At 39.7% G+C, this 17,515-nt stretch overlaps 2 protein-coding genes across 2 annotated transcripts in view; one reads left to right on the plus strand and one right to left on the minus strand.

Annotated features, from left to right (window-relative positions):
• LOC127628606 (1-phosphatidylinositol 4,5-bisphosphate phosphodiesterase gamma-1-like) overlaps window positions 1-3,567 on the plus strand; it is a 69,628-nt gene extending 66,061 nt beyond the window's left edge. Inside the window, exon 34 of the mRNA XM_052105375.1 lies at window positions 1,044-3,567. Within this exon, the coding sequence (XP_051961335.1) occupies window positions 1,044-1,083 (40 nt within the window). The 3' untranslated portion in view covers window positions 1,084-3,567. The remainder of the gene's footprint in view (window positions 1-1,043) is intronic.
• A 58-nt stretch (window positions 3,568-3,625) lies between these two features.
• Window positions 3,626-17,339, minus strand: zhx3b (zinc fingers and homeoboxes 3b). The gene is made up of 4 exons (XM_052105377.1): window positions 17,220-17,339; window positions 16,780-17,029; window positions 4,614-7,998; window positions 3,626-4,233 (listed from the first exon to the last, which is right to left on the minus strand). Exons 3-4 carry the CDS (start codon window positions 7,840-7,842, stop codon window positions 4,223-4,225), a joined length of 3,240 nt encoding a protein of 1,079 aa, XP_051961337.1. The 5' UTR covers window positions 7,843-7,998; window positions 16,780-17,029; window positions 17,220-17,339; the 3' UTR covers window positions 3,626-4,222.
• Window positions 17,340-17,515: the final 176 nt, after the last annotated feature.

Below are 17,515 nucleotides of genomic sequence, written 5' to 3' on the forward strand. Positions count from 1 at the left end.
CTTCCTCTCCTCAGTCTGGCACGAGCTGCGGTGCTGTTCTCGCGCATCACCATTACCGTTTAATGTGATCTCATGTTACGGTAGATCAGATAAAACGACTATTCGACAATGGAAATTTATGTCGACAATGTTTTATTGTCAACGTTGAATCAATCACATGAAACACAGCTGTATGTGAGATGAGAAGCATATTTAGATCACGAGAAGAATGCCATTGAATTTGCTCAGTCTTATGTGAAGCCGCGCCACCTTTTCCATTTCTACGACAGAATGTGTACCACTTACGTTACGTGAATAGAATGAGGTGCATATTTGTAGCCACATGGTGCGATTTTGCGAAACCATGATATGGAGGATAATTCCAAATTCTCTTTTTCCAACTTTCTACCCGTTTTTTGTGTCTTTTGGTATATCGCCCACCCCTAGCTAGCATGTTTCAGCATATAGGTAGGAGTTGCTAGAACTTTTTAACATGCAGATACAAATTGCTAGCATGTTTTAACATGTAGGAAGGTGTTGCTAGCATGTGGCTAGGCATTGCTAGCAGGTTTTAGCATGTAGCTAGGTGTCCCTAGCAAGTTTTAGCATGCAACTATGAGTTGTTAACATGTTATTAGGTGTTGTTAACATGTTCTAGCATGTTGTTTGACATGGCTAATATGTTGCATTCATACATGCTAACATGTAGCTAGGTGGTGTTAGCATGTGGCTTGGCATTACTAGTATATTTTAGTATGCAACTGTCTTCTTAGCATGTGGCTAGGCATTGTTAGCATGTTTTTCTTGTTGTTAGGCGTTTGTTAGACATTGCTAGCATGTAGCTAGCATGTTTTCAATGTTTAATTTGCACACCTCCCGCTTTCTTGCCTGCCCCAGTTTTTATCGCGCAGAGCAGTGACCCCCAGATGTGAGTTATGTGGAAGCAACTTGGCCAGAACAAACTATTGTGTGGACCAGACTTTATGCCATTAGTCCACTACCTATGACGATGGTGGAAATGATGGTCATATTAGCTGTTAATTAGCTGTTTCTTTTCTCTCTAGGATACGCAGGGCACGTGTCAGCGCTGACAACCGCGCGTAAACCCACCAGATGAGCGTACGACTGATGGACAGAGACAGACGCGAGGCTAGCGATAAGGTTCCTCCAGGGCTGATGTCAAGGACTGCCGTGAAACCCGTTTCTATGGAAATATCATAGGCAGTGTTCGCGAACCGAAATCCCTCTTTTTCGTGACTCTCTCGCACTCTGAGCTGGGCGAGTGGCTAGGGGCCTCGCGGAGTGTCTGCGCGGTAATGGAGCCTTCGCTCACGGACAAAAATGAACAAATATCTGCTTAGCTACAATCTAAAACTGTGGCGGAATGGAACAGGGTGTTCTGATCCAGTGCAAAATGCATGGACAGCAGTTTGGTGGATGACAAAAGGCCAATGTTTCAAAATTGAGTGGGAGCTGTATCATTCACTACTTTTGAAACCGATTCCAGGTTGACATTTATGGAGTAATAATACTGTCTTTATGCTATCTCTCTCTCTGGCTTGTATATGAATCTATAAATGTGCATTCCCCATTTTGCTGTTAAAGAGCTACTAACTTTTTTTACTTGATTTCAAAATGATTATTTTTATTATTTAAACATCTGTTTTAAACTTACATAATGTTATTGTTTTTTCTATACAAGTATGTTTTCTAACACGATGGCTTGGCCTTTATAATTGCGTTTCTCAAATTCTTTCTCCTTCCCTCTGTCAGATGGACTAAAGTGTTTGACCTATTCCAAAATGCTTGTGTTCTTATGTTTTTAAACAGGCAGGTGATGAAATATTGAAGAGTCTCAAATAATTATTCTTCAATGTAATGTTCTTTAACTCTAGAACAGCTTTTCTTTTCAATAAAGTCTTTACTGATGTTGTCAAGAGACCAGAGAACAATATCACTCTCCTTGTTTTAGGTTTTAGCCTGTAATGGGCTACAGGAGTGTTGGAAGCTAAATATTGTGCATTTAGTTTACGGATCGGAACTTGAATCATCTCAATTCAGAATGTTTTATCCTTTACAAAACTATTTCTGTGATTTTGACGTTATGATGCCTCCATGTTTTAGCACTCAAAATATATGGTTCCTGACACTGTTTTAATACATCTTATCAGCTCAAATACGTTTTATGTATTATTTAGTACCATTAGTAGTTTGTTATCTTCTGAGTCTGTTGAAAGAAAGCTGAAGGTAAGCAGTCCAGGTGACTAATATCGTCACCTTCCTAAAATAATGTCCTCTGTAATTTTTGGTCAAAAAATATTTTTGGGCCTAATCATCTCATGATATTTGGTTCAGTTTTCTGAAACACCTGAAAAAAATTACTTCTAACATTATTTTAGGAAGGTGATGATATGAGAAATTGGGACCAAAAATGTTTAACTCAGTATATTGGATAAGCAGAACACCTTGAGCTTTCAACTGTCTGAGAGGAGAACTTTGGGATTTGTTGATAAATTGGCCAACTTTTGTGTTATTGTAGCTGTGTAAAAGAGTAGAAGGGCATTTTTGCTAAATCTGCAAATCTTTGTTTAGATATATTTATCTTGTGCCAAGCAGTCGTTATAGTCGTTGGTTTTATTGTGCCATATTATTTCTCTGATACAGGTTATGTTAGTAACAGATAAACAAGACTGCTACATTTTAGTATTTACAATTGATGTACAGTTACTAAGGCCATATTTATTGTAGGAGCTCAGCAGTTCTCATGTTAAGCCAGTAGAGGCTGAGATATGTCGCTGTATAGTTCTGAAAATAATCGTTTAGTCGTACAGCCATAGAAGCCATTATCATGGTTTTTCCGCATAATTCTCCATCACTGATGCTTTTCCTGGCTCTCCATTTGACCTTGTTTTTACAATTTAATGCATTGCAGACCTTATTAAGAACTATTGGATTCTCTTTTTGCATTTTGGCTGCTAGGTGATGCAACTGTCATTGCAATATTCGATTCGGTGCATGACTGCTTTTGGTCTGAAAGCATTTGATCTAGAAGTTGAATCCCAAAGCAATGTTGTGTATATTTACCTGATAGGGCATATGCAAAATGCTGATTAAGATTAAAATTGTGTTTAATTCAAGCGATTGATTTCATGTCATGCATAAAGTTTTATGTACATCAAATTTGCATGATATTCTCTAGACATACAGGGACCATAATGACTTCCTGAGCTTTTAAGAGGGGCCAAACTCATTTTGAAGGAATTTCACTCTTCCTCCTGCATTCATTGCTTATTGCCTTCAGTGTTAAATCCCTTTCCCTATACTGACATAGCCCTTCTCATTCTGTAAATAATTTTTTTGCATCAACTTTCATGTGCCTTTGTGTATATGTATGCATCAACGAAAGATCCCCCTGCTGGACATGTATGACTTTTCTATGCTTTCTTGCATCAACATGTTAAAACTGTTCTTATTTACAAACCAAGCCTTTTCTGTAATGTGCCTATGCTATATTGGAGGAAGTATACATTTTTAATTTAGCTTTTCATATGAAACATAATCAAGCCTGAGAATAAAGTACTTATTCAACAATGAAGATTTGACTGTTCTTTTCAAACCTAAAAATGCATGACCAATTGTGTGTTTACAAAAGTTATTTATTCTGTAAATAATATTTGTAAAAAATCATAGCCTACACATTCACACAGGTGAAACAGTTTTGACACTGATAGTCATGATTTTAGTTATTTTGCTCTATGAAATTTCAGACAAAACGGCGTGCTGTGGTATTGATGCTTCACATGCAGCATACAGCCACACCCCTCTGAGGTGCAATATTGTCAGTCATATTTAAGAATTACAAAAGAGCTCAATGGGAGTTGTGCAGTTTGCATTTCGTACCACTTTAAGTCCCTTAAAAGTCACTTTTCCACATGTACAGCAAGGAAATAACATCTAAGAAAACTGTGGATATCCATTCAGGTGCATCTCATTTTGAGGCCAAAGTCTATTTTCTCTGTTCTGTCCATATATATATAAAAAAAAGCAGCTGGTTGTGTTTGGGGTGTTATCTACACCATGTATCCGATGGTTAAAAAATAAAAAAAATATTAATTTGTGGAGAGATCATAATCTTATCTGACACCCCCCCAAAAAAGTATAGTCCCAATAAAGGTCTTCTGTGCAATAATCCCATGGGGTGACATCTCTGCTCTTGGACACATTGATGTTTCCACATTCCTCTTCAGTCCGACTCTGTATAAGGAACAGACAAGTGCTGTAAACACAACATAGTTTCTCCTTCACAATGTTTATTTATGAAACATTTTCAAATGTTATGACTTTTTTTTATTTTTTTATTATTATTATTTTCAATTGCAAAATGCAATTACATTTTTTAGGTAGGAAACTGAAATCTGATTACAAGAATTTAAAATGTAATGTGTTACACTACTTTATGATGGTAAAAGTAATTACAGTAGCAAATTTGTTTTTATTAATCAGATTACACCGAACACTGCAGTTTTGTTTTACAAGGCAATAAAAAAATATGTCCTGTATGCTGGACTTTTTACTGCTTAACCAGTTCCCCCATCCCCAACAGAGCAAGGATTTAATTAATTTAGATTACTCACCATTAGTGGATGCTTCAACTGTCGACTTTGTGGTTTGATCCTTGCTTACTGATTGCTCAGCATTTGCATCTTGGTCTGGATGCTGTAATGTTAGAGCAGCTTCAGTTGGGGTTGCTGCTGTAGATGATTCAGACATGATGCTTTTCATGTTCTCAGACTTTTTATCCTCCAATAAAAGGGCCGTTTTATTTGCAAACCACCGCCGGATTGATTCCTCACCAAATCCACTTGATTTGGCAATCTCCTCCATTTTACTCTCATCTAGTTTACCATGGGCATCCAGGTGCTCCTTCAACACACTAATGTTAGCTTTCTGGAAGTCTTCTTCATCAACCATAGTCTGGTAACTCTCGAGCCACTTGAGCTGACCATTCTTCAGGACATAGCGGCAATCTCCAAACCAACGTACCACTTCTGGTCGCAATAGGCCAGTTTTAGCAATCAGTTCATTGTACTGGGGACTGCTGGGCCAATGGGTGCGTGCAAAGACTTGCTTAAGTAGGTGGAGCTGTTCGGGTGTTTTCTTGCCTCGGTATGGGGAATTCTGAGCAACAGCAGTCGGAGAGATGGATTGCACCACTATATTAGCCTCGATCTGGGGCAGTTGACCTTCCTCTGGCTCAACTTTTCCATTAGCTTCAGTAACTTTCAGCATTTTGAGATTGATCTTGATAGGGTTAACTTTTGGCTCAGAACCAGTCTCATCCATCCGTTTTTCCTCTTGGCCTTGTTTTGTATCAAAGGAGAGATCTTTAGCTTCAAGAATCTCCTGATTGCTTGTTTTCTCTTTTTGTTCTACCTCTTCCTCATTATCTTCTTGCTTTTCCACTCTCTCGGCTTCCTGTTTCTTCTTCTCTGCTGCCACCCTCCTCCGCCGCTCAGCAAACCAGCCATGGATCTCACGACGAGTCATCTTTGTTTCCGCCCTCAACCGGTCAACTTCTTCACTTGGTGGATCTGGGTCCTGTGCAAAGCTGGCCTCTAAAGAGCGGACTTGGTGAGGCTCCCGTTCTTTGTACCGTATAGCAGTAAAATCGGGTGATGGAGGTCGTGGATGACGTCGGTTAGGGGTTGGTGGGGATGATGTGTGCGTGGGGCTGAGAGGTGACAGCTGGGGAGTTTTGGGCCTCTCTGGGGGTGTACTGTTCTCTGACAAGTCTATAGCAGCAAATGTATCAAGTTGGGAAACGCTACCACTAGCTCCTCCAGTTGGACCACCAGCACTTGACTTTGAACCCTTCAGATTCCGGAAGTGGTAGCGGCGGTCACTGAACCATTTCCGTACCTCACGCACAGACAGACCAGTTAGGCTGATAAGCCGGTCTACTTCCTCTTGACTCGGAAACTGGCTAAGAAGAAAGCTCTCCTTTAAGGCTGCCAGCTGTACCTGGGACTTTTTGGCTTTGCTAAAGCTGGGGTCTAGGAAGTTAGCAGTGGAGAAAATGCGAGAGTTCATTGAGATCGGAGATGAGGAGTCCGATTTACTTGGTGTTGTGCTATCTGTGGTAAGTGTAGATATAAAAGTGGTGGCATTGTCGGGTGGACTGGCAAAACGGTCACTCAAACTCTTGGTGTCATTATTGTTGCCTTTACCCTCACTAGTACTTTTCACAATATTAGCATTGCTTTTAACACGAGTGTCATTAGTACCATTTGTTTTGACCTTAATATTGCTGTTGCCATTTGACTTGGCAGTGCTACTGCCACCAATACTGATTACACTAGCCTGGCTACTTATGCTGCTAGTACTTCTAATACTGCTTGAACTGCTGCTAGTACTAGCATTGCTGCTACTGCTGCAATTTCCACTACTGCTGCTACCAACAGTGCCTAAAACCATGCTGATTCCTTTTTCGGCCACAAGGGCTGCAGCGGGTCTTGCCTGCATCATAGGCTTTGCAGCAGCCTGAGGCTTGGGTGTTACGGCGAGTGTGATAGGAGCACTGCTGACCTGAATTCCGTTAGCCATCATAGGCTGGGTTACAATCACTCCTCCTTGCCCAACCAGGCTACCTTGTAAGATGTGAGAGATCCCAGCTGTACCCAGAACTGTGATAGTTGGCTGAGATGTGGTTTGTTGGGTCTGTCGATGCTGGTGCCCAGTAGAAGGTGCCACCTGTATGATTGTATTGAACATCTTTCTGCGGGCATCCTCAATCTCCTCTGGAGACCAGCTGATTCCTTGTTTCAGCCTCTGTGCAGTAAACCAGATTTTTATCTGCTCCTCGGGGCACTTGGTGACTACTGTAAGGTAGCACAGCTCAGCCTTGGTTGGATAAGGGAACTTGCTAAAGGATGTCTTTAAGAAACTGCTATTGTCCATGGATGCATTGTAGGTAGGAATGCTGCTGAGAGGGATCATAACTTTTGGAAGATTTTTGGTACTTGACAATGAGGAGGTCACAGAGGAGGGTGAAGAGGAGACAGCGATTGGAGCAGATTGTTGATTGAGACTTCTGTTCTGCACAACAGATACAACTTGTGTAACAGCCGTCTTCAGCATGGGTAAAGCCCCAGAGCCATTAACAATCTGTATGGCTGATGGTAGCGCGACTTTGCCAGCTGCTCCGTTGTGTACAATAGTGGGCACATGGGTGACTGAAACAGCAGGAGAGTCCATTTTCTCCACTGATTTAGTAATAGAAGGTGGAGGATTATCCGTGGTGGCATGAGAAACTACAATCCTTTTGGGTTCTGATTTACCCTTCAGCATTTTCATGATTGGTGTCTTGGTGATGGAAATCTCGGTTTCTTTAGAGCTAGTGTATTCAGAAGTTCCAATAGTAAGAGTCTGCTCTACCTGAACTCTGTTTTCCTTCTTCTTGAGCTGAAGGTTGGTGGTTATTGTACTGGGATGGAAACGGGCATTGTGCAGTGCTAAGCCCTCAAACTTTGCAGCACTTAATCCACAATCCACACAAAGAAAACAGGGGTCAAAGAGGAAATCTGGGTGCCGACTGTAGACATGATCAAGGAAAAGGTTTAGGTCCTTGGACTCAAAGTTGCAAGGCCTGCAAGTGTAAGTGCCAACCTCTTTTTGAGTATCACCTGTTTCTTGCCCAGAGGACTCACCCAATCTAGGACTACTTTTTCTACTTGACACCTCCCTGAAGGAGAAGTCAATGTCCTTGGTTGAAGGGCACAGTCTGTCCGGTTCATTGTCATCCTGCAGACGTATGGTCTTTACAGGAATCATGCATGGAATGGTGGACTTTCTCCTGCTAGCCATGGCTCTTTATAGCCAGTCTCTAGTGAGATACCAAAGTAATTATTATGGTTATCCAATCTTATAGACCATCGATTGAAAACCTGGTGATGGACATGACCATCAGTTCAATATAAGTATTTTGTGTCCTCTATGTGCTTCAAACCTCAGAACATCAACCTGTAAAGACATAAATAGTATTTAGAAGTAGAACCAAATAATTCTAGCTAAATAAAATTTGAAATTTAAATAACATTAAAAAAAAAACACATTTACTAGCCTACAATCACATTTGTTCATTTAGCTGCCACTTTTATCCAAAGCGATTTACAAATGAGGAATATAGCAAAAAGCACTTTATCTTAAGGAGACAATAATATGAGATTGCCTGGCTATTGTCCTTCTATCTTAAACTGTCTTTGACATTTCGAGACTGACTTGCTAATAGATTTCATTAGACACATAATTTTTTTTTAGCTCAGCCAAACACAGTAACAGTTTGGGAAGGGATCTGTTAGACAGGTGTTTAAGAAACTGTTGAGGAAGGCTGTTTGGAAACATTTATTATTTCTTGCAATTTTGTTCGGTGATGCTAGTTGTCCAGGAACTGCACACTTCTGCTAAAATGACTGCTTGTTTTTGACCGTCTTGTGTGAGTCTAAGCAACTTGAAAGTAACTACAAACCTGAATTTCCTTTCATAAATAGCTTGATATCCATCAAAAAAGTAATCCATATGGCTCCGGGGGTTAATAAAGGCCTTCTGAAGCAAAGCGATGCATTTTTGTAAGAAAAATATCTGTATTTATAACTTTATAATCTATAATTACTGGCTTGCAGTAATGGCCATCCGCGCATTCACGAGAGAGTCAAGTTCCGGTGTATGACAGCGTATGTATGTGTAGTGCATGCGCCGGTGAGAAGTGACGAATGCGGAAACGCAGAGGATAGAGGAAGCCAGTAAACATGCAGACGGCCGTTACAGAAGTTTTTATAAGTGATTATATATATTACTATTATTTATATAACTATTTATTAAGTTATAAATATGGATATTTTTCTGACAAAAACAAGTTCGCTTCGCTTAAGAAGGCCTTTACTAACCCCCTGGAGCTGTATGGATTACTTTTTTGATGGATGAATGTGCTTTTTTGGGCTTCAACATCTTAGGTACCATTCATTCCCATTATAAAGCTTGGAAGAGCCAGGATATTTTTTAATATAACTGATTGTGTTTGGCTGAAAGAAGAAAGTCATATACACCTAGGATGGCTTGTGGGTGAGTAAATTATGGGATAATTTTCATTTTTGGGTGCACTAACCCTTTAATTGCTCACTAATGGTTGCCAATGCCTTTTAGAAATGTAGGTCATTTCACACATATTCTCCAATTCTGGACTACAGCAACCAAACATAACCAGCAACAGGACAGCAGTTCTAGTTTGGATGCAAGCCTGAACCTTGAAAATAATGGGGGTGATGAAAGGTCCACAACACAACAATGAGAACAAAAGTAGCCAATAGAATAGACCAAATGTAGAGCTAACTGTGCTAATGATTTATAACGGAGCTGAAGTGCTAGGCCTTAAACATACTCTACACTAGTACGTGAACACAAATGCTTCTAGCTACACAATCTTGTGCATGTTTAAGCATTCCAAAATGTCTCAGTCTTTTATTCAAGACACAATGCAAGTGCTCATTGCATTCTCCGTATTGCCACAAAGGGTGCTATAGTAGACATTAAATGGTAACTTTTGATTTATACAGTCAGTTTTCTCTTTCAGGTCAATTGACCCTTCGCTAAGTTCTGCCCCCCTTAGTTACGGTCGCTCGCTCGGACAAGCTCTTCATTACAATAGGTAGTTCTGCATGGGAGATTGCCGTGAACCACACGGTTTTTGGAAAAATATTCTCATAAAAGTAATTGATAATATTTTTACGTGGGCTGATATGAAGGGTGACATTGTAATGCAAATTTATCCAAAGTTTTTTGTAAAAACAATTGTTAAATTATGCTGTAATTTGATTACAAAGACTGGAGACTGTGAGCGAAAAAGTAATTTAATGGCGATTACACATCTAATAACATTACTGTAAGTGAAGTAAGCCTTTTATAACGTCTCATAACACACTCATTTTGATGCTGTGAACCGTTTATTTACTATTGTGTTTACTACGATTTGAAATCAATACATTAATTAACATTCAGTTTTTAGCTTGAATTTTCCTTGGAGCAAATGTAGGTGTCCTTGCAGATTTTATATGTTCATTTGGGAATGAGGTCTGACCCAGTTTAATCCATAACATGCTCTTCTCCAGAATTATTGAAAGATTTTTTTCAAAAAGAAAAAGGAAAACACTGCGTGTATCCTCTCAGTAACTCGTGTCACTACTACAAATGACCCAGTAACAATGTTTTTAAAATGTTTTGATTATTTTTTTATAAAATCCCACTTAAAAGTACCCAAACACACATTACTTTAATAGGCTGTCATTGGAAAATAGCAAATGCATGTAAGGGTAATGGTGGCAGGGCCATGGATTTCAGGGATAATGGATTTCAGGGATGGTTTCAGGGATAATGGATTCTGGCAGAAGGTACATGTTGGTACATGAATCTTCTCCTAATATAAAAACTTGTGTCAACCTAGAGTGACCAATACGACAGCGGGTATAAAGTATATGTCCCAGCAATTTGAAAACAGAGAGGAACTTTTTTAGTCAACAATAGGGCTGATTTCATGGAGTTTGTTCATGATGCATTGATCCCAATCCATTTGTTTTTAATATATTAATTTATTATGGGTTTTATGTCAGTGGGAGCTTTTGGACACTTTTGGAAATCTGCTGATAAAGCCTCTTTTGAAGCAGTGTCTCCTTCCTCATTTCCTTGGATTCCACAGTGTCCAGGTACCCAGCAGAAGCTTGAAAATTTGGGCCTCCAAATCCAGCAGTTTGCATAGAATATTTACAAGCATTGGGTGATCGTTTTTTAAAGATGACATTGCTTGAAGACAAGATTTTGAAAAAATTAGTTAAGAACAGTCTCATGAGGGATCACCTCTGCTAAAGGAAAACACTTCTTTCCTCAGAGCTGAAATGCCTTTCATTTGGGTCTGCCACTCTGCAAAGGCAAGGCCCTGACATCAATCACATGGGTTGGCCCTGAGGATGCAGGACCAGTGAGTAGAGTGGGGGGCTGGGTGAGTAAGCTTGGCCCGAGGTGTGTGTGTGTGTAAATATTTGTTAGGAAGTTGGGGAGGGGCCGTTAACGGTCACAGGAAGCAGTGAGGTGTTTCACCCAGGATTATAATTTTTTTGGCCAAGATACCCCCCCACCCCCTTTTTCCACCCACATCCAACAATCACACAGCCATTATTCCCCCATCTCCTCCTCCTCTCTGGCTCACTCCAAAGGCTCTGGAATGTTCCGCCATGAGCTACTTAGCAAGTGGTCAACCTGGGAGCCAAGCTGCCATTTTGCATTAAGTGTCTCTTGAATAACCCACGAATACATGACCACGTGCTGCTGCATGCAACATCAAACTCAAACCCACTACTACAAAACCTATGGCTTGTTTGCCAATTGGTATACACTTCAATCACATATCTCCCAAAAACATTTTGTTAGCATTCATTTATGGTTCGACTGAGATGAGAACATCTCGAAACCACCCCTGTAACAGATACTTAATGGAATATTTTGGGTTAAACACGAGTTCAACTTTATCAACAGTAGTAGTGACATGCCGGCAAAAACTTCAGTTTATATTTACTAACTTGACAGAAACAAGTCATGTTTATCAAAGTTACAAATTGAATGCATGCACAAAATCTGAATATCACAAAACAGTTTGGGGAAAAAGCAGCGTTTCTGTCGTGTTTAAGAGAACAAAATAGTCACATCTGGAAAATTGGCCCAAAATAGATTTAATAAGAAGTTGAAGGTGCTGCACTCTTTTATTAATTGTAATAAATGACTTGTTGTTTGGATCGCATAGAAAAAATTCTGTTTGCTAGCTCACTAATACCGTAGGCAGTTATGTTTAATTAATCGTGAGAGGCGGCGTGCTCTATATACACAAGCATGCGCTGTAATTGTCCAGCAGGGGACATTGTCAATGCTAACAGATCCGCCCTCTCCAGATAAAGTGGATATTCTGATTTTCCTTAAAAAAAAAAAAATTTGTGATAAGAACAAGAGATGAGCTGAAAGGCAAAAGACAGAATTCTGCACTGCTAATGTCTTAATTGTGAATTTATAGCTCTATAAGCTTTGTATTGTAATTTCGTTGAAGAAATAGTGGTCATGAATAAATGAGGGATCACAGTAAAAATAGTTGCCCATCAGCCACTGTGTATTAAAAATAAAGAAAGATAAATTTTCCCTGCTGTACCGAACCCATACCAAACTGTGACCCCAAAACTGAGGTACATACCGAACCATGAATTTTGTGTACTGTTGTAACCCTATTTCCTACCGAATCAAAAAATGTATCCACCTCAACGAGTTGTTTAATGCACATTTTGGAGATTTGCATTTTGCTGTCAACATCCTGCATTTTTATGCAATATCCCATAATTTACATAAAAATACATGGCTGGAACCCCGGCTACTTTTAACCAAAGGTACTTATAGTCCATTTTTGTCAGTATGTGTGTTCACTGGGAATGAAACCCATGACCTTGCCACTGGTAGCACCAACTGAGATACCTAATCTTCAACACAAAACGTGTGTTCAGAGAAATACATTTACAAAGAAAGTCTAAAGGGTACAATGGTAGGCACAGATGCTGTTAATAGAGCTTAACTTGCAACTAGGAAAATGTATTTAAAAGTAACTTCTACTTGTTTGCATGAGAGCCGATTTTCTAAACCCCCAAGCGATTCACACTAAACCCTGATCTCTAGGTATTAGTATTATTGGTAATGTCTCTTTTTGTGTTCCACAGAAGAAAGCAACTCATCTTCACAGTAATTTCATTTTTTGGTAAAAATAGTCCTTAAAGAAACCTTTAAGAGTTTGAGGCCTGGCATTCAGACAGCCATCGTCCTGTAAACAACAGGACAGACTATCTTAGAATATCTTTGGAGAACATGTTAATATGCAATGTCACATGCCATATGCTTAAACTGACCAATTTCTAAAGCAAACAGCTGTTTTAGAGGCCAGGAACTCCAGCTTTACCCACTTTGCGTAGTTAGATCTGGGAACATTACACTGTTCTCCAATTGTACGTGAAAGTAACTCTTCTTGATCGTTACATTTATTTAATAGCTTTGGTGAAAACACGTACCCCAACGTAAGTCTGCCTGCCTTAACTTCCCCTCCCCCACTCCCTGTCTCTCTCGCTCAACAACTTCAGCCCAGTCTGCAGGGAGATGGGTCATCAGCACCACTGGTGTGTTACTATCACCATGGCAACCCCCCCCCACCACACACAACTCTCTCTCTCTCTCTCACACCAACATCAAATCACACATTAATACACACTGGTCAGCCCACAGACATCGTTGGGTTCCTGGCTCACACTGGTTTGTTTTTTTCCGGACGCTACTGGGAATGGCGAGCACAGGCCCTGATCCTATTTCAGACTGTGTTTGATAGGTGTGGTGTTCTCACCAGCACACTCATTGTCTATAGTATGGCACCCCCTTATCGTAGCCCCTCGGTCTGAGTGGCACATCAAAGTATGTTGGTTCTCTCATGCACAAACTTGTTTCTTATTCACAATTCTACTTATATGGTCACGTTTTGTTCTAGACTGCTAAAGTCTAACATGACTTAAATAAAGTAACGTAAACTGGTTAGTCCGATTTGTGTGTGTTTGTCTTCACAATATGCTTTAAATAAAAGAGTGCTTTGCCAGAGAAAACAACAGTGGCATTTACCTTTTTTGGTACGTTTTGATTGGTCAGTTTGGTTTTCAAATGTTGGTTCCCTAAGGCAAAAACACGCTTCTTTTTCGCAATTCAAATACTATAATCATGTTTGGTTGTAGACTGCCATGCAAACGTAATGCAACTAAAGCAACGTAAACGGGTTTGTCTTATTTTATTCTCTTTGCGATATGATTTAAAAAGAAAAGCTCTTTGCAAAAGAAAACAACACTATTTTAAGTTTTTGGTTGGCTACACTTTGATTCCTCAATCGTTTTCTAATACAAATTTAACTACAATTGCGTACCGCTTCATCATTATCGTGAGTTCAAAAGTGCCAGGGAACATCTGGCTTTTTAAATGCAGAGTGAGAGCACCTGAAGATTTGATTCTAACAAGCGGAAATGCTTTTTGTAGACATGATTCAACAAATATGAATACATTTCTTCAAGACTAGCTCCCAAAGTCAAATGTAATGTAAATTTAACTGTTTTGGAAGAGTTTGTCCGATTTGTTATTAGTTTCTACCATCAATATGCTTTGAAAACAAAAGTTTTTCCAAAGAATAAAAGAGTGGCGCTGATTGTTTTATGTTTTTTTGGTTTTCAAATGTTGGCTCTCTTAGGCAAATTTTTTTTTTACTACAATTTGACTAATATGATCACATTTTGTTCTAGACTTGTGCGCAAAGTCTAACGTAACACAAATAAAGTAGTGTAAACTGGTTTGTTAGATTTTAGTTTTTCCTCACAATTTAATTAAAAAATATAAATCACAGAGTTAGGTAGCTCAGCGAGTAAAAATGCTGACTACCGCCTCTGAAGTCACAAGTTCTAATCCAGGGCGTGCTGAGTGATTCCAGTCAGGCTTCCTAAGCAACCAATTTGCCCAGTTGCTAGGGTGGGTAGTGTCACTTTGGGTAACCTCCTCGTAGTCCCTATAATGTGGTTCTCGCTCTCGGTGGGGGTGGGGCGCGTGATGAGTTGTGCTTGGATGCCTCGTAGAATAGCGTGAAGCCTCCAGATGCACTACATCTCCGTGCTCAACAAGTCACGTGATAAGATTCGCGGATTGACGGTCTCAGACGACGGAGGCAACTGAGATTCGTCCTCCACCACCTGGATTGAGGCGAGTCACTATGCAACCACAAGGACCTAAGAGCGTATTGGGAATTAGGCATGCCAAATTGTGGAGAAAAGACCCCCCCCCCCACACACACAAAAAAATTGAAACTAACAAATATTATCACATTTTGTTCTAGACTGGCGCACAAACTTTGCATAAATAATCAAACTGGTTTGTCTGATTTGTTTCCCCTTACAATATAATTTTTAAATAAGGAATGCTTTGCCCAAGAAAGCACTAAACGTTAGGTTTTTGGTATGTTTTGATTGTTCAGTCTGGTTTTCATTGAAAATCTAACTACAATTGTGTACCGCCACATTATTCTTATGAGTTCAAATGTGCCAGGGAACATTTGCCTTTATAAATGCGGTGTGAGGGCACACATTCGAAGTGACCAGCACCTAAGGTGTTAAGGTTCAGTTAAAAATGGAAGAGCGAGAGGGGGAAACATGGCGGCACACCACACACTCTGCTGTCCAACCTAAAATGGCTGACATCACAGTCAGCAACCAGTGAGGCAGTGCAATGCCAGCTCGTGCTGACCAGAGCCGCTAAAACACGCACAGCGCAGGGACCCTTGTTCTGATTTCAGACGACGATGCGCTCATGACCAAGCTGAGGGAACGTTTCCAGGTTTTGTTTGGGAATTGATTAGCAATAATCCCACCTGAAAAGAAAAGTAAAAATAAAGAAATACTATACTAACAGACTCTCAAACTGATTTGGTGCAGTTTACCACAGTGATGTCTAACAGCAGAAAAATTATAGAAGTATCATTAGTATATAAAAACAAAACTTCTTGCATGGAGAGGCTCGACATAATCGAACACTTTCAAATGACAGTCGTTCTGAACTTCCAGAAATGTGTTCTGAATAATATGACTAGCTCTGAATAGATATTCATTTTAGATTGCAAACATTTTGAGATGTAAAAAGAGCTTTGTTAGAGTGACCATGGCCCTTGAGAAGAGAAGAGGCCCATGAAGGTTCTAAATCCTATACATCTACAGCATTCCATTCAATCAAACATCATGGCCCAAGTTCACCTCAGATAGCCTTGAGTTTCAGGAAAACTGACTTCATGGTTAGATGTAATAAGACTGTGAGATTTGTTTTCTTTTTATCCAAGCACGTTTTTCATGCTGTAGTACTGTCAGGAAACACTGGCATTACACCATACTACAAAACTCGGTCTGAATCAAAATGTAAATGATCATTCAAAAAAAATGTAAACTGTGAAACAACTTGTGATCCACCAATATGGGTATTTTAATACAGAAAGATTCATATATCAAGGTGGCAGAAGGCCGTTATAATGTTAATTATAATAGTTTAAACAATTATTTATGCCTAAGTATTTCAAAACAGACAATGTGCAGTCTGTAAATCTGAAACGGACACTGGGTGTAACAAGTGCTTCTGTAAATCGGCCAATCAGGCAGTTATCGGCCGATACTGATAATCTCAAAATTTAAAATATATGCTAATACTTATATCCATCTGTCACCAAGTAAAACATTTACATTTATTATATTTTGATCATATAGGAGTTTTTGTCATTACTGTCAAATTGAGGGATTTTAAAACAATAATATAAACGTAAAACTATATGACATCTGATCTGTTTAGTTTCACATGTCACTGATCTGAACAGATATAGACATTCACATATGTTGTGCATTGCTGATCACACAGGTGTGGCATTTAACTTTACATGTAGCATACAGTTATGACTATAAAACAATATTACAACAAGAACAACAACAACCCTGCACCCCTCCCACTGTCGCCATCCATCATCTCTATCTCTCTCTCTCTCTCTCTCTCACACACACACACACACACACACACACACACACACACACACACACACACAGTCACTTTAAATGTGTTAGCGGTAACAATGCTACATTGTGACGTCGCTATGTAACAATAAAATTCAAACATACTCACCCGCGCTCATGTGTCAAATCCCGCCAGAGACGCGTGGCTGTAGCAGCCACACACTTATTTAATAAAACTCAAGTAGACCTGTGCAGTAATACCGAGGAGTGTATCACAAAGGCCCTCGCTCTTGTTTATGTGCAGTCGAGCTCTGTGTGCGAGAGACGGAGAAAGAATCTCACGCTCTACGTCACCAGCAGCGGTGTCACATGACTCAACGCGTCACTGGCGTACGAAGCGCTGACGATCAGCACATGCACTGATTAAGAGCAATTCATTACAACATATAACAATACAATCATGCAAATTATACCAAAGGCAACAGCAAAGAATGTTAATGAAATTAAATTTGCGCTCAAATCAAATTGAAAATCAAAAACTGGTGTTACAGTTCAAAGTTACAGGAAAAATAAAGGTACACTGAAACAGTACAGCAAAGCAGATCTTACATGTATAGGCAAATATGCAGATGTATAGATGAGGTGCAGGAGAATTCTGTGGCTTTGCTTCCAGGCAGTAGTGTAATCCAGGACATACGCATGCATAAACTGTACACCCACCAGTAATAAGAGCATACGTTTGGCCACTAGAATAACAAGTAGTCTTGACCTGGAACTTTTTCAGTCTGCTAACGTGATGCATCAGCACCGTTGAGTGAACTGTGATTTTGTAATTCAAAAACACTACTACACCACTGCTACCAGGTTAAGTGAGTTTACATCTGTGTTGCGAAATAAGAGGTGTG

This window comes from Xyrauchen texanus, chromosome 35, assembly GCF_025860055.1.
Source record: "Xyrauchen texanus isolate HMW12.3.18 chromosome 35, RBS_HiC_50CHRs, whole genome shotgun sequence".
NCBI classification, from domain to species: Eukaryota; Metazoa; Chordata; class Actinopteri; order Cypriniformes; family Catostomidae; genus Xyrauchen; species Xyrauchen texanus.

What these genes read in the sequence shown, in the direction of transcription:
- zhx3b (XM_052105377.1), bottom strand. Translation starts at nt 7,842, where the DNA reads ATGGCTAGCAGGAGAAAGTCCACCATTCCATGCATGATTCCTGTAAAG.